The sequence below is a fragment of the Eubalaena glacialis genome, chromosome 4 (assembly GCF_028564815.1).
Source record: "Eubalaena glacialis isolate mEubGla1 chromosome 4, mEubGla1.1.hap2.+ XY, whole genome shotgun sequence".
In the NCBI taxonomy this organism is placed as follows: domain Eukaryota; kingdom Metazoa; phylum Chordata; class Mammalia; order Artiodactyla; family Balaenidae; genus Eubalaena; species Eubalaena glacialis.
Genome location: NC_083719.1, coordinates 69,884,782 through 69,909,111, shown reverse-complemented (window position 1 = coordinate 69,909,111; position 24,330 = coordinate 69,884,782). Strand labels below are relative to the sequence as shown.

Below are 24,330 nucleotides of genomic sequence, written 5' to 3'. Positions count from 1 at the left end.
GATTTTAAATTTAAGAGGGATACTAGGTATCTACACATATATTTAAAAGCTTAACTAGGGATAGAAATCACCACCTTGGCCATAAATGCCCCTTAAAAGACCCTGTAGTATCAAATAATCCACATAGCAGAATTTCCAGCTATTTGCTTAACAAATATACTTGTTTGAAACTTAACAAAAGTTTTCATTTACATCACACACAACTGTGCTGCAACATTATATGCTTGTAATATGTTTCTATTCCTCTCAATCACTACTAAAGCCAAGAAATACAGAATCTACAATTCTTAAACATTTATGTCATATCATTACTAACCGAGAGATTTTATCTGTAAAAAGAGTAGAAGCCTCTTTACAAGATTTAGGTTGGGGGCAGGATTAACACACATTTTCAAAACTAATTATATGATATTGGTGTCTTCAGTAGTTGCCCAATTTTTTTTTAATAGTGTATAACATGATGGGCAGCATATATTCTATATGATAAATTTTATTACTAGACTCCTGAATTCTTGTGCTTAACAAAAGCGTACAAGAGTGTTAAGGATATTAGATTGGGTCTTAGATGTTTTGCCTTTAGTTCTGCCTTAGCCACTAACTTTCTGTATAACCTTAAGCAAACAATTTAATCTCTACAGATCTGCTTCCTCATTGGAAAAGTTACCGTAATGACAACAAAGTCCCCCTATATAAGCTACAAAATGCTATGACTTGACAAAGCAATTCCTCCTAATTACTGCACAATGAACACACTGTAACAGCTTCAGAACTAAGTAGCTTCTGGTTGGCGATTAGCCCTGAGTCACAAACTGTTACAAACCAATTAATATCTAAATTGTTCAATTATTGCTTTTCATACTCAGCACAAATCAACCAGTCTTTATCTCCTCCCATCAGTGAATGTTCAGGTTTTTAGAAAATGCAAAAAGGTAGCTTGCTAGCTAAGTATCTCATGGTAACTTCAAAACAAAAAAAAACCCACAAAGTAAAAGTTTAGGAGCTATCTGAATTCAGAAAATATTCAACAGGGCTCTGACATAAAAGTCAAAAGGTCTTGAATTGTATACTGTATACTGTTAGTCTCCACATTTTCACAATTATCCACTTGACTCTCAGTGCAGGCTATATGATTTAACAAAACAGTAAGTCTTACCTAACAACTCTTGTTCTCATGGTGGTATTTGTAGGCCACTTGTGCTGAACAGATTTCTGTAAACACCCATAAATATACCTCAGTGTCCTGCCAAAATAACATAATCATCTCAATACAGAAAGCAATTGAAAATACTGATCTCATTGCAGCCTAAAGCTTAATTTACGAAATACATGACATTTTTAAATGCAACTGGCCATTTTCCCCAAAAAAGTTCTGTTACAAGTAGTGATATTTAGCAAAGGATAAGGAAAACTTTAAAAAGTTTTCATCATCAATTCATTTAACCAATTCTTTACATTTACTTTGGAAGAAATCCTACCATTTTTAGATTACTTCTGTGTTAAAGAAAAGTATGAAAAAGTACTGGAATGAGGATATAGAGGAACTAATAAGTACAGGTTCCAGGGAGACAGATTTTAATGTAAGTTAACTTCTACCTGAATAAGCGAGCTGACTAACACCGGAAGCCGCTAAGCAGACACCGAGTAATTATCTCGTGTACATTTTGAGCAAAATGTTCAACTACAGACTGGAGAAATATATGTCTTTTATGACCTCCTCAAATCTGAGATAAGCTTCTATTCTTTCCCCAAGTTACTATATAAACCAGACATACTGGCCTGTATAAAAACATGATTTGTTTTATTTTAATGCAAATATTTCACTTTGGTTTCTTCAAGTCACTGTTTTTCCTTAAACACAATTCATCGTGTAAAGATTAAAAACCCTAACTTCTTCAGAGTATAATAACATCAGGACAGTGGAAAAGCTTACACATGTTTTAGAAATACAAATTTTTTAAAATGCAAATATACAATTTCTTGTCAAATTAAAATTTCACCACTTACGGTGGAAGTATTTCTGAAGCCATGAATATTTTCTCCACAAGCTCTGAAAGTATGTTCAATAGGTGTGCTAAATTAGTGTTCACATCTTCATTTTTTTCTAACTTTGATGGACTTAACTAAGAGAAGGAATAAATCAATATAAATGCATCTTGGCAATGATAAATGCAAATGAATCAAGGTAATCACTTGTTTTCAAGGTTCTCTATTTTTCCATTTTTCAAACTGTATTAGTCTTTTGGTGGTGGTGTGGGGCTCACTGGGGTTTGCTCTGTGGAACTCCTAATGGACTTGTTACCATTCTCATCTACTCAACTGAAGAGCAATGATTATTCAACAGTTTTCAGTTGCTTTGGGTTAATACCATTAATAAAGTTTTCTTTTATTCATTTACCACATTTTACCACAGATTTTTACAGGCACACAAAACTGTATTAGACTTTATTTTAAATATAATATTCCCAACCAGAAGACAAAAAAATCCCAGCTTCAGTGGCCACATGCACAAATACACTAGGAGTATTTAATTGGAAAGAAAGATCACCATATATTATTATAAAACCTATCTTAAATCTATTTATTTGAGGAAAAAAACTGATTAAAATAGGTTTTTCTGAATAAGACTTTTTAAATGACTAGTAAAATACCAAATGCCTCAGAGGCAGCATCATGAACCCTTCTAAAAACTTTCCAGTAACTTCTAAAATCTATCTATAGGAATCTAAATTCCCTAGCCTGGATTTAACATCCAGAGACTTTCTGCAGACTTCCTGCATTTCTGTATCCTTTACACTTATTAGACCAACTATGGTGTTAACCCCAGGTTTTCAACACTAAATTATCCATTTCTTCCCCTTAATTAGTAAAAATTGACAACTTGCTGCAGAATTAACATTTTGAGTGCTTCCAGTGTACATTATCAAAAGCAGTCCCTTTATTTTGTATCAGACATAAAAAATACATTTAATATCCTTCTATAGTTGCTCTGCCTTCAAAATAAAATGATGGAATAGCCATATAAATGAGATTCTACTCCTTTTCATAATGGTTTGTTATGAGTTTACACTGAAGCCTCAATAATCTAAAAGGATGTTTTTATTTGCTTTTGAGGGGGTTATCTTGTACCTCTGACCCTCCCACCACCACCCCCACTTCAAAAAAACCTTTGAGGAGAAACCTAGATGTTATTAGCAAGTGTCACATAGAACTTACACAACAGAAATCTCTTAACAATAACTTCAATTTATGTTTGCACACTTTCTGAAAGTAGCATACACTTTTATCATTAGTACAGCAGGAGAAATGATAAAGTACTTTCATGTATTTCTGGTGCAATTTGAGGTTTTTAATCTCCAAATAAAGTACATCTTTTTTAAAAAGTCTGTTTTGCATAACATTTTTCTAAACGTATTACAAAAGGTATAACTGTTCTGATGAACAGTTTCAGACAGCTAATATATTTTCCTTGAAGTGCAGTTAGTTATAAAGCATTACCTATTAAAATATGCTCTTTGCTGCAATACTCACCTCGCAAGACTGCTTGCTTTCCATTATCTTTAAGATACAGTCTTTCAAAGCGTGATGAACAAATTGTGTAGCAGTGGCTTTCATATACTGCTCCATCAAGGTACTCGCAAGTGTTGTAGCTCGAAATAGGGTAGTGGCTTCATCTACATAAATATATATATATTAAAAAATTATCTGTAAAGGACTGTACTAATGTGAACCAGATTGGAAATTAAATGAATTCATTTTTTCCTCAAATAATTATAGCCATTTAAGTATGTTTATTTGCATGTAGCATTAAATATTGATTATAATGACATCCTGTATTCCTATAAACTTAACTCTTCAAAAGACTTTCTCTTCCTTCACTTCATTAGATCATAAATGGGAGAAGGAATTAACACTGCCACATTATATGAACAAACAAAGGCTCTGGATGGTTATATGACTTGTCTAAGACTAAAGAGCCAAATAGTGACAAAACTAGGACCAGAATCCACCTTTGCTGTCCACTGAGCCCACGCTTTGAAAAATCTGAGTTAATTTACAAACAAGAATGTAATGTAAAACCCCAGTATAAATTAACTTATTTGCCTAAAATATGGCTATTAATGACTTTTAATAAAATCCTAAAACACAAATATTGCCAGAAAAGACAATCTCAGTGTAAAATATGTACCACCACTTTATCTTTCCTGACAAATCTATATATTTTTATATTTTCTATGATTAGGAGGAAATAGTTTTAGATTTTACAGTTTATTTGGGGAACCTAGAAGCAAGTACTGTTATTGAGTCAAAGGGCTGGTTTGCAATGGGTTATTCTGACATATTTATAAGCTGTTACAAACTACTGTGGGTCCAGCTAAATTGCCTGGAAACTACCTACCTATAGAAGCCAGAAATAAAATGCAGCTAACACCCAACTTTTGTGCAATGAATTTATAAGCAAAAAACAAACGAGAACATGGTAAGCATACCAAACTATTCTTAATAATCAAGCAGTATGAGCCATTGATCTGGACATGGAAGTCACTTTCTTACGGCTTCTAATTTGCCATGACAGAAAGTTGTATTAGAGACATTACCCCCCCCATATTAGCCAGCCTAAGAATCAGAAATGACATTCCAACTGTAATTTTTAATGAATGAAAAACTGAGCAACTTTGTAAAATGATTTAACTATTTAATATGTTCTAAGATAGAGTACATATATACTTGATATGTAAAATCTAATCATTAACCAGTTTTTAAAAGTATCACACTAACACATCCATACTGTACCTTCCATGCTTATTTCTCTGTCATTTAGTGTACATAACAACAACGATTCAAGCCTTTCATGAAGAAAAATCCTCAGTAGGATGCTAGCCAGTAGTGTTCGGTCCTGTCCACATACATGTGATAAAGCATAGACTACATGAAGCTCCTTTTGCAGTATAAGCTAAAAATGACATCAAGAAAGATTGTTGAAAGTATACAGCATTAAGCATTCTCAGTAACATTGACAGGAAATACGTTCCCTATGTATACATTTAGGAATATGTTCTACTGAATAAATTTATTAAAAACAATGAGTTTGTAACCTACATATTTATAGTCTCTTAAAAGCAATGTCATACTGTTGCAAGGCTTTTCAACCTTCTCTGCCTGTCACTGTGCCACTAAACTATGAAATTACTATATTTAACTCAATGGGTATGGTGGGAAGCAGCCGCATAGCACAGGGAGATCAGCTCGTGCTGATGGTGCTTTGTGACCACCTAGAGGGGTGGGATAGGGAGGGTGGGAGGGAGACGCAAGAGGGAGGGGATATGGGGATATGTGTGTGCGTGTGGCTGATTCACTTTGTTGTACGGCAGAGACTAACAGCATTGTGGAGCAATTATACTCCAGTAGGGATGTTGGGGGGGGGGGAAGTTAATTATTTTTCATAATGCCTTTAAAAATAATTGGACTGGTAAATAACTTTAATACCTCTTTAAATTCGCTGTACTCTTCTTCTGGCATGATTTTCTCCATAGAATATCGTGCTCGGACGCGCAGGGATCCTGGCTCAATACCTTTCAATGGTATATGGGAACTGAGCAAAAACCATTCATCTGTGGCATGCCCTTTCTGCAACCGGCTCAACTGGCAGCGCATAAATACTGTGACAGAAAAATATCAAATGATTACTGTCTGAAAAGATGACACTAATTAGTCACACAAATTTTCCTAATGTTCTATCTTATCTATAGTGTTAAATGCTTTTTATTAAAGGCCTTTTCAGTAATATAAATTTAATACTAAATGCTTACTTCATTCATTTACTGAATGCTTACTATGTGCCAGACTCTCTGATAGGCAGGGATGTGGGATACAGACATGATTAAGATATAGTCTCTGACTTGCATGGAGGTAACAGTCTAGCCAAGGAGGCAAGAAATCAATTATGATACCCTGTGCTAAGTGCTGTGAAGTGGTATATGCTAATGAAGTACAGAGAAATAATATCTAATTCATTCTGTGGAGGTTAAACATCCATTCCAAACAGGTACCCCCTTAAGCTGACTTGTAACAGGATCTGGAAGTGTAGCTAAGTAGAAACAGAGAGAAAAAAGAGTGTGTGCAGTCTGAACAGAAGGTATGGTGGATGGTTTTAAAAATCCATGGACAATTTAAGAGCTATAAGAAAGCTGGTGTAGCTGGGGAGAAGGATATACAAAAGATTACACAGTGAAAGTAAGAGTGGGGAGGAGTGGATCAGGAAAGGGTAATGAGTATCATTACTAGGGGGTTAGATTTTATCTTAAAAATAATGGGGAACCACTAAAAATGTTAAGCATTTTAATAGTACAGAAATTACAGAATAAACATTTATAGCAAAAAATTCAGGCTTTGATTCTGTTAACATATCACTTTTTTTTCCCCTAAGCCTGATTTTTAAGAAGGTATTTAAGGATTAACCTAGTTCACTCTGGTGTGAACTGCTAAATCCCATTGCCGCCTGTTTCAGAAACAGGCTGGGAAAAGTTGTGCTGCCGAGAACCAGTACTGACTACCAGAAGTGAGCAGTGTAATCTAGTTTAAAGAAGAAAATTTAACAGAGTGCTTTTTTTCATTTACATGCAAAGTATAGGAAAGTAGGAGAAACCTAAAAAGTAGGAAGAAGGGATAAGGAAGCACCACAGAAAGATGACCACTGTTACTGTTTTCTTTTTCTTCCTACACATTGTGGAGGAAGGGTGAGCAGATCCTACTTTAATCCTAAGGGCTTAAGTTTACAGTATATACAATTCAGCCATTTTGGTCTTTTTATTTTTTCTGTTTTAGATACAGCAATCAATACTTTCAGAAGTACAAAAAGAAGCTATCTCAAGTTACACTGCTTACACACCTTTTTAATTTCCATTTTAGACTATACTTGATTATGAATTTCCAAAGTATATAAAACATGCTGTTTTACTTTAGAAATTTCTGTGTCAACTTACAGATATCAGGATCTTTGCTTTTCTTCGTTTTATTACTAAGAGTTATTTCAAATCTGTTGATGTCAGGAGGAAGATCACTAAAGCAGCAAGGAGAAAAAGAATTAAGAAAATGTCCTGGCATAAAACTATCTAATTCCTTTATTCTTAGTATCGAATAAACTCCCTATTTCTGCTGCTAACCCAGTTGAAAGTGCTAGATTTAAAACTAGATTCAAAACATGTTTTTTTATTTGGTACACAGGAATACAGACAAGCAAATTACACTTTCCCTACCATCTTTAACTTCCTCGAGTAAATCCTGGAAACCCTTGTAAACATTTTGTCTGTGTATGTTAGTAAATGTTTTTGGATTCATCAGTAATGGTAATTCATATTAATAACTAGGTGAAAAACCAAGGACATAGCACTTTACTAGTAAAAGTGAACAAATACAATAGAAAAAAAAAGAAGTGTGTATTATTAAAATGCCTGAGCTTGGCACCGTGTTCTGAGTGATTTAGATACAGAGTTTAAAAAAAATAAAAAAAGGTAAGAAAATGCATTACAGCAAAAGAAAATCATCAAATGTAATGATAAAATAAGACTTACTCAAAGACAAACTCTTCTGACCATACAGGGTTTTGCCCTTCCCTTGCATGAGTTTTTGCTACCTGGACACTATTCAGGTAGATGTTACAATATGGATTAGTAAAATGTTTTACTGGGAGTTTATGGGCTTCTTCAATATGTAAAACAAGACTGCTGACCTAAAGAAAACACAGAAATTGTTACCCCAGATTTCAAGAATTATGCATTAGGTTTCAAAGGCAATTATTATAAAAACCCAAAATAGTGACTTATTTTCCCCTTTTTTCAGAAAACATGACCTTCAGTTATATTTTCCCTTTTAATAAATTCTTCCCACTTAAAAAAATAAATACAATTGTATTTTACAAGTTATTACTCTAATTACATTCCTGCAAAAATAATGAAATACACCTTTTCTGCTATAAAACAATGGTTCAGAGAAAATGAAGTTGAGAAGAGGATTCTTTATTAATTTAAGTAAATAACTGTTACCACCCAAATCAAAATCTAACATGCTATATAATGCTCATCTGGAAGCTTTTCTTTCTATACAGAGTTCCACAGCTAGAAAATATTTTTAAAATACTGATTCTACCTTCTCATTTTACAGAAAAGGATACAGATCCAAAAAAGCGAAGTTATTTTTCAGTTTTGATGCAGAACTTAAACCATCTATCTTCTAGTATCAGGTTCTCTTTCCCTCTTGCCACGTACTACTTGTGTGGCCTTGCACAAGTCAGTTTCTATGAGCCTCAGCTTCCTCAGATATAAAATTAGGATAAAGTCTACACTGCAAGTTGTTGTGAAGATTAGAAATATGTATAAAAGCACAAGCACAGTACCTGGCACATAAAAAGGGCTCAAGAAATTGTTAGCTATTATATCATTATGATTATATAATATTATACCTACAAATAATTTCATGCCTGAAATTTCTCACAAGATACAATCTACAAAAATTGAATCTGATTTTCCATAGCTTTCAAAATGTTAAAACATGCTTTGAGAACACATAGTGATTATGCATATAATTAAATGTCCCTGGGGAAAGTATCAGACTTCTGGTTACAGGGAATAAAACTTTCAGTCATCTAAATAATAACCATTTATCCACTTCCAATAGAACAGTATGTTAAATTCACCAAGCTTATTGGAAATTCCCATAAGTAAAACAAGAGTCACTTTAGTCAATAAATACTGTACAAAAAAGAAACTTTCCTCAAAACTCCAAGAATATTAAATTTACCTAACTTTTTCCAATTATCTGGGGATAACTAAAAGAAGAAAGCAAAGAAATGGAGGGTATAAAGTTGAGTTTACATACCTAGAATGAAAGAGAAAGCCTAGCTTAACTCTCCATAAATGAACATGCAGGCATGTGAAGGTTTCAAATAAGATAGGATACTACCCATAAGTTATATAATAGGTTTCAAAAGCAATTACTATAAAATGAAAAACCCTGAAGTTTACCAGGATTAGTACTTTCAGTCAGATGATTTTTTCAGTAAGTACCTTTCTGACACAGGCCAAAATAATTTTTTGAAGAAAAAAAAAAATAATAGTGCCGAACAGAATAGTTTCTGTTGCTGTTGGCTTGGTATTGTTACTTTAAGTGGAAGAAAAAAAGTCCATGGTACGTATTCAAAAGATGGCATTATGGGCTAAGTATCCAGCAAGTATGTAAAGAATATTCTCTTTCATAAAGAAATAACTATTTCTCCTGCTGCTGAAGCAAGTGGGAGCATGGCTTTAAAATGCCTGAAAAGATTCACCTCTCAAAAATTCTAAAGTGTTTGAAATGTTGCCCAAAATAGTTCATAGAGAAATAAAAATAAAGAGCAAAGTGATAAAGCAAAATACAATCACAAATTTGTGACGATCACAAATCAAAGATCAAGTTTCACCTGACGCAGGCGTTTATTAGATGTCCCTGGACTACTTTTCCGTAAATTGCAAAATGCCTGCAGACCTTTCATCCAGTCCTATGAAAAATAACAGCATTTCAAAGAAATATAGTACACAATAGTTTATGCAGTTTCCAATCAACAGTTTGGGTTTTTCCCCCAAATTCAATAGTTCCTTCCTTCTCTAGACTGCCATTTCTAAACTCAGAGTATCCTGTGCTTTAAACACATCTGTGCTCCAACAAAATAAAACAGTGACCAAAACAATATAATTCTGTAAAATACTGATTGTATTACTGTAGAATCTCTATGTTAATCTTAAGTACCAATGAGTGATAATTAGCCAGAAAATAAATTTACATGTAGTTAAGCAGTTAAACATGAGGCACCCTAAAGCAGAATTGAACTTGATACATTTTGTGAAAGGAAGGCTGACTGCAAAACCAATTGATAATGTGATGACTGATTTGATGACAAACATTCTAATCTTTACCTTAGACCATGATATAGGTAGAAATGTATAAGGGGTCTGGGTGATTTATAAGCCTTTCAAATATAACATTATATTTAAAACAATATTTCAGCCTAATATTAAGTTGCAGCTATATTCTAAAATGTTTAATGATCTAGTACTCTGGAGAAAGGAGAGAACAATTTTAGGTTTATCAAAAATCTAAATATTTTATTTGGCACACGTTTCTAGAAAGCTCTGTACTACTGCTTCACTCAATTAGGTCTTTAGTGTGTTGACTATTTCAATGAATCTGAACTCTGTCAGTGTTTAGAGAACGTCTTTTAATGGAGCAAACTTAAGACTAAATCAATTACCATAGCTTTTAGAAAGAGAAGACAATAACCAGAGATACCACAGGCCACCAAAGTAATAAAAAACTGGGACTATCAGTGGTATTTTTGAACTTTAAGGGATATATGGAAACAGAATATGGAAAGAGTATAGATAAATCCAATAAGAAAATGTTATATTTATGTGAGGCATGCAAAACACATTGAAATGTCATCCAGGTAACACATCTTTAGAAAGAGAGAACATGATAAAATAACCGGAAGATAGGATACTCTAGTTTAAGTTTCTTTTCTAACTCAGTATCTAACATTTAAAAAAAAAAGTCAAACAGCAAAATATTATGAGCCTTATTTTTGCAAATTAGGGCTACATACCCACAAAACAAGGTTTTATGTGTATTATAAGTTAATAATGAGTATTCAATTGAGATATTTTTCCATGATGGAAAAATGATATTCAATTATAAGCCATAAAACACAAAGGCTCATTCATCAAATTTATTCTACACCCTAAGATATTTTCATAATTTATGAGTCAGGGGCCCAGGCCAGGATCCAGGGTTTTAGGAGCATCTGCCTCATATCCAGGGTTGGCAAATTATCTTCTTTTTTTTCAACAAAGTCACTTTCTTTCACCTCTAAAACTACCTACGGGTTCCTTCCATAGAGTATAAGCAGAAGAAATATAGCCATATTTCTACAAAATACCTCTAAACACCCCAGAAATATTATGGTTCAAAGAAATCAAAGTACTTCTAAAAGATTTTTAAAAACATTTCTTCACAGCATTACTTAAAATTTAATAAAAGTTTTAATAAGGGCATTGCACATGGATCAATGGCTAGTGCTGAAAGTAAACATTATATCTAGACTTAGAGAAAACCAGAAAATTCCTCAAAATTTTTTCCTTGTGATGACTGAATTTCTATTTTTAGACACAGTTCAACCAGTGAATAACAACAATGCTTATTAGCAAAACTAACTGGCTTACCTTTTTGACTGTACTGAGAATATCTATAACCTTTCTGCAGAGACGATTTTCAATGAACATTCTCAGTTGGACTCAACATCATAGCCCATTTAAAGGTCAATTTACAATGGAGTTTTCCTAATAACCCTACACTGTGTTTTTCTGCATTTCTTTCAAAAAAATTTTTTTTGCACATGAAAGTTTCTCATTCCTTAAAATAAAACATGATTAGATTTCAGGCATCCTTTTTATCACATTATCTTAAATGCAACAGCTTTCTATTCCAGTTAAAAAGGAAAACATGGGCTGAATAAAGTTGACAGTAGTTGAAAAAACAGGTAACTTACCTCTGCTTGTTCTGGAGTTTCTCCTGCAAAGTAGAAGATGTAATGTTCTTCACTAAAGTGCTGAACCACTATCTGAAAACAGTTTGGCCTTTAAAATACAAACAAAAAAGTTATTAGGAAGTTTAACATACCAACTTTACACTAACTTTAGAAAAAAAATCACAATATAATTATGTAAGTTATATAAACTTAACAAAATTCTTAGTTTAGAGAAATAATCCATTGTACTAGATTACTAAGAAGAATGTCAGCTGCGTATATTTTAGAAAGCTTTTTGCCTGCACTATTGAAATTTTATCAAACTATCAAAGTTTAAAAATGTTTCACAGTACTGTGTAGATTAATTTTAAAAGGCATTAGAAATAGAAAAGTTATAATAAAATTGAAGGAGTGCTAGAATTGCATATAGCTAAAGACTTTAAAGCAAATGTTACTAAACTCAGTGCTTCAGGATGATATATAATATACATTTATATGTACTGGGAAAAGACTAGACATGTTCTTTAGGCCTAAAATGTTCTTAATGGTTATCTCTCAGTAGACTGTGGGTGATTTTATTTTTCTTCTTTATAATTTTACTTATTTTCAAATTTTTTTTTACAACTGGCCATTTTTCCTCATTCCATTTTAATGGAAACATCATAAGCTTATTTTGAGGATCAAATGACCTAACAGTGGTGTGCAATAAATATTAGTTCTTATCTTCCTATAGTATGGACTGTAGTATAATTCATTTGATATGTAAGTACAATATTAGATAGTAGCTTATATCTTTTTTGAAGATGTGCTGCCTTTCCAACTAGTTTTGAAAATGTTTATAAAATGTTTAATAAGGGCCTTCAAGTTTTTGAAATTCAATAAATATTATTTCTATTTCTTGCTTTAACCAAAGAGTATATCTTACACTTTAGTGTTAGAAGGTCATAGCAAAATATCCAGAGTACAAGCTTAACATTTATTAAAGATAAAAAACCATCTCTTCAATGCTTTGAGAATACCATAAAACAATGGAATATGTCAATTGAAAACTTCTGATACTGAAAGTGGTTTGTACCAGACTAACCCTCCTGGCAGGATAAAATATAAACCAAACAAAACACAACTGTTTGAAGTCACTGAAGAACAAGCAGCTCAGACTCAAGGGACCAAGATCATAGTGAGGTGAGACTGACATTGTCCAGCTTTTCTTTTCAAGGTGTTTGCCAATTCCTAAACCGTGTAGGGCAGGAATCTGGGGCAATAAGCAGAAAACAGCATCTAAGAGGCTAAAAAGCTAACGAAGCACATTCAGAGTTTCACAGTGCTGGGAGAGACAAATGAGTTCAGGGCCTTTAAATGAAAAAGCTTTCAGTTGAGACCCCTGAAGGGCTATGCCTTCAGAATAAGAGCAAACCAGAAATAGAACAGCCTTCACCGATACCTCCAGTTGATCCCTGAGGGGATCAATATGAACTACCCCTACTCTAACTTATCTGGCAAAAGAACAGTCCTTTCTGGAGACAATAACATTATCCATAGCTTCCACAGTTTTTCATACACTGTATCCACTATTCAGTCAAACATAAGTAGACATTACAGGAATCGGGATCAAATGATTGAAAAGCCGAAAGAAAAACAAACAAGAAAGACCTACATATAATCCAGATATTGAGGACAGATACAACTTTCAAATATCTGTAATTAAAGTGCTTAAAAAAAAAGATGACAGAATTCTGCCAGATAACTAGATATATAAAACAAGAATCAAATGGAAATTCTAAAGTGGCAAAAGTAATAAATAAAATTAAGACCTCAACAAATGCATTTAACTACAGAAGAACAGATTTGTGAGCTGAAGGCAAATCAGAAGAAAATATCCAGCCTGAGGCACAGAGAGGAAAAAAATTATGAGAAACATAGAAAACTGTTTAATAGACACATGGGACATAGTAAAAGGAATATAACATGTAACATGAGTCCCAGAAGATTAAAGAGACTGTGGCAGTAGAACTGTTTAAAGAGATACTAATGAAGAATTTTCCAAAATTGACAACAGACATCAGGTCTCAGATTGAAGAAGCTCTACAAACATTAAGATACATTTAAAAAATATATTTTTTTACAGTAGGCATATTTGGTTTAACTTTTGAAAATCTAAGGAAAGGAAAAATCTCAAAGCTTCCAGAGAAAGATGAAATACAGTACACCTTGAAGGAAAAAAGATACATTATCGCTAAAAGAGAAACAGAATGACAAGATGTTGAAAAGTAGAAAATCTTCAAAATGCTGAAAGAAAATAATTACCAACCTAAAATTTAATATCCAGCAAAAACATCCTTCCTAAACGTAGATAAAACAATACATACTGCCACAGTAAAAGATTCAGCCTAAGAAAAGATAAAGGTATAAAATTCCCACATAAATATTCACTACAGTAATAACTCTCGTATGACTGAATGTCTTCAAACTTGTGCTTCTGAAATGGTTTATATTTAAAGTAAAGCAGGGAGGAGCTTCAAGATGGTGGAAGAGTAAGACATGGAGATCACCTTCCTCCCCACAAATACATCAGAAATACATCTACATGTGGAACACCTCCTACACAACACCTACTGAACGCTGGCAGAAGACCTCAGACCTCCCAAAAGGCAAGAAACTCCCCACGTACCTGGGTAGGGCAAAAGAAAAAAGAAAAAACAGAGACAAAAGAATAGGGACGGGACCTGCACCTGTGGGAGGGAGCCGTGAAGGAGGAAAGGTTTCCACACACTAGGAAGCCCCTTCGCGGGCGGAGACTGTGGGTGGCGGAGGGGGGAAGCTTCGGAGCCACGCAGGAGAGTGCAGCAACAGAGGTGCAGAGGGCAAAGCGGAGAGATTCCCGCACAGGATCGGTGCCGCCCAGCACTCACCAGCCCGAGAGGGTTGTCTGCTCACCCGCCGGGGCGGGCGGGGGCTGGGAGCTGAGGCTCGGGCTTCGGTTGGATCGCAGGGAGAGGACTGGGGTTGGCTGCGTGAACACAGCCTGAAGGGGGCTAGTGCGCCACGGCTAGCCAGGAGGGAGTCCGGGAAAAGGTCTGGAACTGCCAAAGAGGCAAGAGACTTTTTCTTGCCTCTTTGTTTCCTGGTGCGCGAGGAGAGGGGATTAAGAGTGCCGCTTAAAGGAGCTCCAGAGATGGGCGTGAGCCGCGGCTCTCAGCGCGGACCCCAGAGACGGGCATGAGACACTAAGGCTGCTGCTGCCGCCACCAAGAAGCCTGTGTGCAAGCACAGGTCACTGTCCACACCTCCCCTCCCGGGAGCCTGTGCAGCCCGCCACCACCAGGGTCCCGTGATCCAGGGACAACTTCCCCGGGAGAACACACGGCACGCCTCAGGCTGGTACAACGTCACGCTGGCCTCTGCCGCCGCAGGCTCGCCCCGCATCCGTACCCCTCCCTCCCCCTGGCCTGAGTGAGCCAGAGCCCCCTAATCAGCTGCTCCTTTAACCCCACCCTGTCTGAGCAAAGAACAGACGCCCTCAGGCGACCTACACGCAGAGGCAGGGCCAAATCCAAAGCTGAACTCCAGGAGCTGTGCCAACAAAGAAGAGAAAGGGAGATCTCTCCCAGCAGCCTCGGGAGCAGCAGATTAAATCTCCACAATCAACTTGATGTACCCTGCATCTGTGGAATACCTGAATAGACAACGAATCATTCCAAATTGAGGAGGTGGACTTTGGGAGCAATGATATATATATTTTTTTCCCTTTTTCTTTTTTCGTGAGAGTGTATGTGTATGCTTCTGTGTGATTTTGTCTGTACAGATTTGCTTTTACCATTTGTCCTAGGGTTCTATCTGTCCGTTTTTTTGTTGTTGTTGTTATTGTTTTGTTATAGTATAGTTTTTAGAGCTTGTTATCATTGGTGGATTTGTTTTTTGGTTTGGTTGCTCTCTTCTTTCTTTTTTTTTTTTTACTACTTAAAAAAATATTTTTAATAATTATTTTTTATTTTAATAACTATTTTATTTTATTTTATCTTCTTCTTTCTTTTTTTTTTTTTTTAACCTCCCTTTTATTCTGAGCTGAGTGGATGACAGGCTCTTGGTGCTCCAGCCAGGCATCAGAGCTGTGCCTCTGAGGTGGGAGAGCCAAGTTCAGGACACTGGTCCACAAGAGACCTCCCAGCTCCACATAATATCAAACGGCGAAAATCTCCCAGAGATCTCCATCTCAATGCCTAGACCCACCTCCACTCAACGACCAGCAAGCGCCAGTGCTGGACACCCTATGCCAAACAACTAGCAAGACATGAACACAACCCCACCCGTTAGCAGAGAGGCTGCTGAAAATCATAATAAGGCCACAGACACCCCAGAACACACCACCAGACGTGGACCTGCCCACCAGAAAGACAAGATCCAGCCTCATCCACCAGAACACAGGCACTAGTCCCCTCCACCAGGAAGCCTACACAACCCACTGAACCAACCTTAGCCACTGGGGGCAGACACCAAAATCAACGGGAACTACGAACTTGCAGCCTGCGAAAAGGAGACCCCAAACACAGTAAGTTAAGCAAAGTGAGAAAACAGAGAAACACATAGCAGATGAAGGAGCAAGGTAAAAACCCACCAGACCTAACAAATGAAGAGGAAATAGGCAGTCTACCTGAAAAAGAACTCAGAATAATGATAGTAAAGATGATCCAAAATCTTGGAAATAGAATGGAGAAAATACAAGAAACGTTTAACAAGGACCTAGAAGAACTAAAGAGCAAACAAACAGTAATGAACAACACAGTAAATGAAATTAAAAATTCTCTAGAAGGGATCAATAGCAGAATAACTGAAGCAGAAAAACGGATAAGTGACCTGGAAGATAAAATAGTGGAAATAACTACTGCAGAGCAGAATAAAGAAAAAAAAAATGAAAAGAATTGAGGACAGTCTCAGAGACCTCTGGGACAACATTAAACGCACCAACATTCGAATTATAGGGGTCCCAGAAGAAGAAGAGAAAAAGAAAGGGACTGAGAAGATATTTGAAGAGATTATAGTTGAAAACATCCCTAATATGGGAAAGGAAATAATTAATCAAGTCCAGGAAGCACACAGAGTCCCATACAGGATAAATCCAAGGAGAAACATGCCAAGACAGATATTAATCAAACTATCAAAAATTAAATACGAAGAAAAAATATTAAAAGCAGCAAGGGGAAAACAACAAATAACACACAAGGGAATCCCCATAAGGTTAACAGCTGATCTTTCAGCAGAAACTCTCCAAGCCAGAAGGGAGTGGCAGGACATATTTAAAATGATGAACGGGAAAAACCTACAACCAAGATTACTTCTACCCAGCAAGGATCTATTCAGATTTGATGGAGAAATTAAAACCTTTACAGACAAGCAAAAGCTAAGAGAATTCAGCACCACCAAACCAGCTTTACAACAAATGCTAGAGGTACTCCTCTAGGCAGGAAACACAAGAGAAGGAAAAGACCTACAATAAAAAACCCAAAACAATTAAGAAAATGGTAATAGGAATATACATAATGATAATTACCTTAAATGTAAATAGATTAAATGCTCCAACCAAAAGACATAGACTGGCTGAATGGATACAAACACAAGACCTGTATATATGCTGTCTACAAGAGACCCACTTCAGACCTAGGGACACATACAGACTGAAAGTGAGGGGATGGAAAAAGATATTCCGTGCAAATGGAAATCAAAAGAAAGCTGGAGTAGCAATTCTCATATCAAACAAAATAGATTAAAACAAAGACTATTACAAGAGACAAAGAAAGACACTACATAATGATCAAGGGATCAATTCAAAAAGAAGATATAAAAATTGTAAATATTTATGCACCCAACATAGGAGCACCTCAACATAAGGCAAATACTAACACCCATAAAAGGTGAAATCGATAGTAACACAATCATAGTAGGGGACTTTAACACCCCACTTTCACCAATGGACAGATCATCCAAAATGAAAATAAATAAGGACACACAAGCTTTAAATGATACATTAAACAAGATGGACTTAACTGATATTTATAGGACATTCCATCCAAAAACAACAGAATACACTTTCTTCTCAAGTGCTCATGGAACATTCTGAAGAATAGATCATATCTTGGGTCACAAATCAAGCCTTGGTAAATTTAAATCGTATCAAGTATCTTTTCTGACCAAAACGCTATGAGACTAGATATCAATTACAGGAAAAAAATCTGTAAAAAATAGAAACACAGGGAGGCTAAACAATACACTACTTAATAACCAAGAGATCACTGAAGAAATCAAAGAGGAAATCAAAAAATACCTAGAAACAAATGACAAAACACGACGACCCAAAACCTATGGGATGCAGCAAAAGCAGTTCTAAGAGGGAAGTTTATAGCAATACAAGCCTACCTTAAGAAACAAGAAACATCTCAAATAAACAACCTAACCTTATGCTGAAGGCAATTAGAGAAAGAAGAACAAAAAACCCCCAAAGTTAGCAGAACGAAAGAAATCATAAAGATCAGATCAGAAATAAATGAAAAAGAAAGGAAGGAAACTATAGCAAAGATCAATAAAACTAGAATCTGGTTCTTTGAGAAGATAAACAAAACTGATAAACCATTAGCGAGACTCATCAAGAAAAAAAGGGAGAAGACTCAAATCAATAGAATTAGAAATGAAAAAGGAGAAGTAACCACTGACACTGCAGAAATACAAACGATCATGAGAGATTACTACAAGCAAGTATATGCCAGTGAAATGGACAACCTGGAAGAAATGGACAAATTCTTAGAAATGCACAACCTGCTGAGACTGAACCAGGAAGAAATAGAAAATATGAACAGACCAATCACAAGCACTGAAATTGAAACTGTGATTAAAAATCTTCCAACACACAAAAGCCCAGGACCAGATGGCTTCAAAGGCAAATTCTATCAAACATTTAGAGAAGAGCTAACACCTATCCTTCTCAAACTCTTCCAAAATATAGCAGAGGGAGGAAAACTCCCAAACTCATTCTACGAGGCCACCATCACCCTGATACCAAAACCAGACAAAGAAGTCACAAAGAAAGAAACTACAGGCCAATATCACTGTTGAACATAGATGCAGAAATCCTCAACAAAATAGTGGCAAACAGAATCCAACAGCACATTAAAAGGATCATACACCATGATCAAGTGGGGCTTATCCCAGGAATGCAAGGATTCTTCAATATACGCAAATAAATCAATGTGATACACCATATTAACAAATTGAAGGAGAAAAACCATATGGTCATCTCAGTAGATGCAGAGAAAGCTTTTGACAAAATTCAACACCCATTTATGATTAAAACCCTCCAAAAGTAGGCATAGAGGGAACTTACCTCAACATAATAAAGGCCATATATGACAAACCCACAGCCAACATCATCCTCAATGGTGAAAAACTGAAACCATTTCCACTAAGAGCAGGAACAAGACAAGGTTTCCCACTCTCACCACTATTATTCAACATAGTTTTGGAAGTTTTAGCCACAGCAATTGGAGAAGAAAAAGAAATAAAAGGAATCCAAATCGGAAAAGAAGAACTAAAGCTGTCACTGTTTGCAGATGACATGATACTATACATAGAGAATCCTAAAGATGCCACCAGAAAACTACTAGAGCTAATCAGTGAATTTGGTAAAGTAGCAGGATTCAAAATTAATGCACAGAAATCTCTTGCATTCCTATACACTAATGATGAAAAATCTGAAAGTGAAATTAAGAAAACACTCCCATTTACCACTGCAACAAAAAGAATAAAATACCTAGGAAAAAAACTACCTAAGGAGACAAAAGCCCTGTATGCAGAAAATTATAAGACACTGATGAAAGAAATTAAAAATAGATGGAGAGATATACCATGTTCTTGGATTGGAAGAATCAACATTGTGAAAATGACTCTACTACCCAAAGCAATCTACAGATTCAATGCAATCCCTATGAAACTACCACTGGCATTTTTTACAGAATTAGAACAAAAAAATCTCACAATTTGTATGGAAACACAAAAGACCCCGAATAGCCAAAGCAATCTTGAGAAAGAAAAACGGAGCCGGAGGAATCAGGCTCCCTGACTTCAGACTATACTACAAAGCTACAGTAATCAAGATAGTATGGTACTGGCACAAAAACAGAAATATGGATCAGTGGAACAGGATGGAAAGCCCAGAGATAAACCCACGCACATATGGTCACCTTATCTTTGATAAAGGAGGCAAGAATATAAAATGGAGAAAAGACAGCCTCTTCAGTAAGTGGTGCTGGGAAAACTGGACAGCTATATGTAAAATAATGACATACACAAAAATAAACTCAAAATGGATTAAAGACCTAAATGTAATAAGGCCAGACACTATTAAACTCTTTGAGGAAAACATAGGCAGAACACTTCATGACATAAATCACAGCAAGATCCTTTTTGACCCACCTCCTAGAGAAATGGAAATAAAAACAAAAATAAACAAATGGGACCTAATGAAACTTAAAAGCTTTTGCACAGCATAGGAAACCAGAAACAAGACGAAAAGACATCCCTCAGAATGGGAGAAAATATTTGCAAATGAGGCAACTGACAAAGGATTAATCTCCAAAATTTACAAGCAGCTCATGCAGCTCAATATCAAAAAAACAAAGAACCCAATCCAAAAATGGGCAGAAGACCTAAATAGACATTTCTCCAAAGAAGATATACAGATTGCCAACAAATACATGAAAGAATGCTCAACATCATTAATCATTAGAGAAATGCAAATCAAAACTACAATGAGGTATCATCTCACACGGGTTAGAATGGCCATCATCAAAAAATCTACAAACAATAAATGCTAGAGAGGGCGTGGAGAAAAGGGAACCCTCTTGCACTGTTGGTGGGAATGTAAATTGATACAGCCACTATGGAGAACAGTATGCATGTTCCTTAAAAAACTAAAAATAGAACCCAGCAATCCCACTACTGGGCATATACCCTGAGAAAACCATAATTCAAAAAGAATCATGTACCACAATGTTCATTGCAGCTCTATTTACTATAGCCAGGACATGGAAGCAACCTAAGTGTCCATCGACAGATGAATGGATAAAGAAGATGTGGCACATATATACAATGGAATATTACTCAGCCATAAAAAGAAACGAAACTGAGTTATTTGTAATGAGGTGGATGGACCTAGAGTCTGTCATACAGAGTGAAGTAAGTCAGAAAGAGAAAAACAAATACTGTATGCTAACACATATATATGGAATCTAAGAGAAAAAAAAAAATGGTCATGAAGAACCTAGGGGCAAGACGGGAATAAAGACGCAGACCTACTAGAGAATGGACTGGAGGATATGGGGAGGGGGAAGGGTAAGCTGGGACGGAGTGAGAGAGTGGCATGGACATATTTACAGTACCAAATGGAAAATAGATAGCTAGTGAGAAGCAGCCGCATAGCACAGGGAGATCAGCTCGTTGCTTTGTGACCACCTAGAGGGGTGGGATAGGGAGGGTGAGAGGGAGGGAGATGCAAGAGGGCAGAGATATGGGGATATATGTATAGCTGATTCACTTTGTTATAAAGCAGAAACTAATACACCATTGTAAAGCACTTATACTCCAACAAAGTTGTTAAAAAAATAAATAAAAAAGTAAAGCAGTATTAAAAGTCAGAAGTTTAATGCAAAGAGATAGAATGCTTGGAGACCTCTTAATAATACTGAAAATAAGCTGGAAAAATTGCAGAGCTGTGCAACTAAAGCGCTGGGGAAAACAGCCGAACGAGCAGTGCTGTCCAGTGTTCCTACACCACAGGCTAGGCGTGCATACCAGTCATCTCTACTGCTGAGGGCTGCCATTAACTTTCACATTAGACTTCACCTAAATGCTCAAGGTCAGTCAGTGTATTGGGTTCTATGCTTACACAAAGCGAGAAATATTCAATGACTGCTGTCTATTTGATAACACAGCAAATAGTGTATTCTCAGGATTTTCAATAGTTACTGGAATACACAATAGTGTATTCTCAGGATTTTCAATAGCTCACTTCTCCTTTCTCTGGTACTGTTTGCCACCTCACTATCACGAAGGAAGCGGCTTTGTGAGAAAATCCAGTACACACAAAGTAAGGCAGAGTAGAAAGACTGAGAAGCCAGAGGTCTGATCCAACTACATCTAAAGGCCAAGGTTCCCATAGTGTTAAGGGAGGGGAAAAGAATCCTATGAAATCCTACCTTGCCCAAACTTTTTTTGCTTTTTTTGGTGGGGGGGACAGCTGTTTTTAGGAGATATTAAGAAGGGTTTGGGAGAAAAAAAGGGAGAGTATCAAGGTCCAATGAATTCATGAAATACTGCATATTATACTCCCCTCTTGGTGATTCACAATACAAACACTGGCTAAAACTCCAAAATGCCCCTCTGTAAGGAAAATTATTTGTTCAATTCAGCATTTCCCAAACCTATCTGACCATTTAAAAAATGAACTATCTGTTAAAATCACTAATGTGATCTCCTAAACACAGTTTGGAAAAAAGAAATGACAAGCTTTTATGCTCCACAGGTACTTCTCTTGAAGCTTTCCCAACTTAAATAGGATAAACTAGGGTTGCCTAGTAGAAATGCCATCCTGCAGCATAAGTTGTTAAAAAAATTTGTTTTAATTGCCTGCGTTTTATTCACCATAGCAATAGGTAATAGAAGTGCTAAATATATCTAAAAACACTCTAGAATGGATTATTGATAATACTGATGGTGAAATACAAAGAAAGGCCCTTATTACAGAAAACTAGATGTAATCAAGAGCTGAATTTGCCTTGTGATGTTCAGGATTTACCTTTAGTTTATACGATTATTGTATTTTTTAAAAAACCCTAACATTAAGAAAAAATGTTTTAATTTCAAATCTGAAATACTCTCCTCTTTCCTATTGAAATAATTGTTTTTATACTACAGTTGTTTCTCAATGTCAACTTTCTTAGGAATCAAGTTAATAGTACAACTGAGTGTATCTACTACCATCAGATGCACTGAGTTAACCAAGAATGATAAAACAGGGGAAAGGAGACAAGACTCAAAGTAAGTCACTCAAAAGATTGGTGGTAGGTGCAGGCAGGAAACACACTACATACAGATCGAGTCTCACTACAGGAGAGGCATAGATTCCAAAGGTTTCTATGTGATATAGTGGAGTAGAATTTTATGCATAGGTTAGTCTAAAGTAAGGAAGACAGAAATTACCCTAGAGAGTAAATGTGACATTTTCAGATGTCACAAATTGGTTTGCTATGCTTTGAAATGATCTGAACATACTATTTTTTTATTAAAACAATTCCAAAAAGAAATAGGAAACCAATTTCTTACCTGCCAAAGAGACTATCATGAACAACATAGACAGAACACACGCTGAGATCTATTAATCCTTTTGGTTTTGTAGCTCGTTTTTCACTTTCAAAATAAATAAGTTGGGCATCACTGCCCTCTAAGATAAAATATAAGTTTTTCCACCTTTTTCCTTTGCCTGTTAAAAAAAATTGTTTCCCCTTAGCCAAATAATGAACTATGAAGTCACATATAGTAAAATCATAAAAATTATTGTTGCTAAAAACTAAAAATTAAATATATTTCAATTTTTATTCCAAAGCTTAAATAACACCAATCCTTACAAAATGAGAAAATGTCTGTAATATATCTGTAGAAAAATATCTTTTGTTATATTGCTTGCTTTAATGAGTCACTGAGTAAGTGACAAGGGTACCTTAACAGTATGTTTAGAGATTTCATTATGATAAAATCTTTAAAATTCTTGCTTAGGATTCATTCTTTTCCAGTCATGAGAAAAAAAACTCTTCTACTAATCATGCACCCCTCAATGCCCCAACATTTCTTAATGCCAAACTGAGGCAAATACGTAAAATAGAAACATCAATACTATGAATGTGCCAAGTGCCAAAAAGAATTTTCTCTTAAAAAAAAAAAAAAGTTATGGGGTAGAGAGGGGCTCAAGAATCAGATACCAACTTATTAAATACGTATCTCAATGGTAAGTTTTATGCCCAATATTTACAATGCTTCTAATAAATGTTTACAGTAAAATACTGAAATTGAATCTTTAGTATTAAAAGTTTCACACTTACCTTTTTTTAGGAGATAACCTTTTTTAACAATGTTTTTATAAAAGGCATCCTTTGTTTTACGACGAATTGTATTATAAATTTCCTTGCCATCCACTGTATCATTGAGTACTTGTTCTTGATCCTGAATTTTCAAAATTACTAAAATTATTTCATGAATTCTTGATGGAAACGAAATAAAACCTACTAAACTACCAATTTAAAAACCAGATTGTCTGTCTAGACATTAAAAAAAGTTTTAATACTAAAATCTAAAATAATGTAACATATATATTAAGAGATCCTTTGCTTTCCAAAGAAGTTTTCAAAAAGGTGCACTTACCATTTCTCAAGAACATGGACAACTAATAAGTTTTTTTTTTTTTGAAAAATACAGGTTTTTTTTTATGTTTTACAAGCAACATTGTTTTGAAAATATGAATTTGTCCCAGCATAACTGATAGATTAGAACCAATTTGAGCATAAAGCAAATTCATGTTTGCTTACGGACAATTACATCCATGAGAAACTCTATGTGAATGCAGAAAATTGCACCCAGCTGAACTGAGATGCTTAGGAATATGCAAAATACATCTCAAAAGCCTAAAAGCCTCCCCAGCTTCACCGAGTGTTACACGCCATACCCATCCATCCACATCTGGTGTT

The 24,330-nt window shown here is 35.4% G+C and overlaps 2 protein-coding genes across 4 annotated transcripts in view; one reads left to right on the top strand and one right to left on the bottom strand.

Annotated features, from left to right (window-relative positions):
- Positions 1-5,707, top strand: part of CCNH (cyclin H) — a 40,569-nt gene extending 34,862 nt beyond the window's left edge. For all 3 annotated transcript variants that reach the window (XM_061189421.1, XM_061189422.1, XM_061189419.1), the window contains exon 11: positions 5,532-5,707. The gene's annotated coding sequence lies outside the window, so the exon portion shown is untranslated. The remainder of the gene's footprint in view (positions 1-5,531) is intronic.
- RASA1 (RAS p21 protein activator 1) overlaps positions 1-24,330 on the bottom strand; it is a 107,940-nt gene that overhangs the window by 8,977 nt on the left and 74,633 nt on the right. The window contains exons 10-20 of the mRNA XM_061189425.1: positions 23,689-23,809; positions 22,916-23,072; positions 11,573-11,660; positions 9,452-9,529; positions 7,569-7,726; positions 6,981-7,057; positions 5,485-5,657; positions 4,792-4,951; positions 3,529-3,671; positions 2,005-2,120; positions 1,154-1,240 (exon numbers count right to left, since the gene is read on the bottom strand). Coding sequence (XP_061045408.1) covers positions 1,154-1,240; positions 2,005-2,120; positions 3,529-3,671; positions 4,792-4,951; positions 5,485-5,657; positions 6,981-7,057; positions 7,569-7,726; positions 9,452-9,529; positions 11,573-11,660; positions 22,916-23,072; positions 23,689-23,809 — 1,358 coding nt within the window. The remainder of the gene's footprint in view (positions 1-1,153; positions 1,241-2,004; positions 2,121-3,528; positions 3,672-4,791; positions 4,952-5,484; positions 5,658-6,980; positions 7,058-7,568; positions 7,727-9,451; positions 9,530-11,572; positions 11,661-22,915; positions 23,073-23,688; positions 23,810-24,330) is intronic.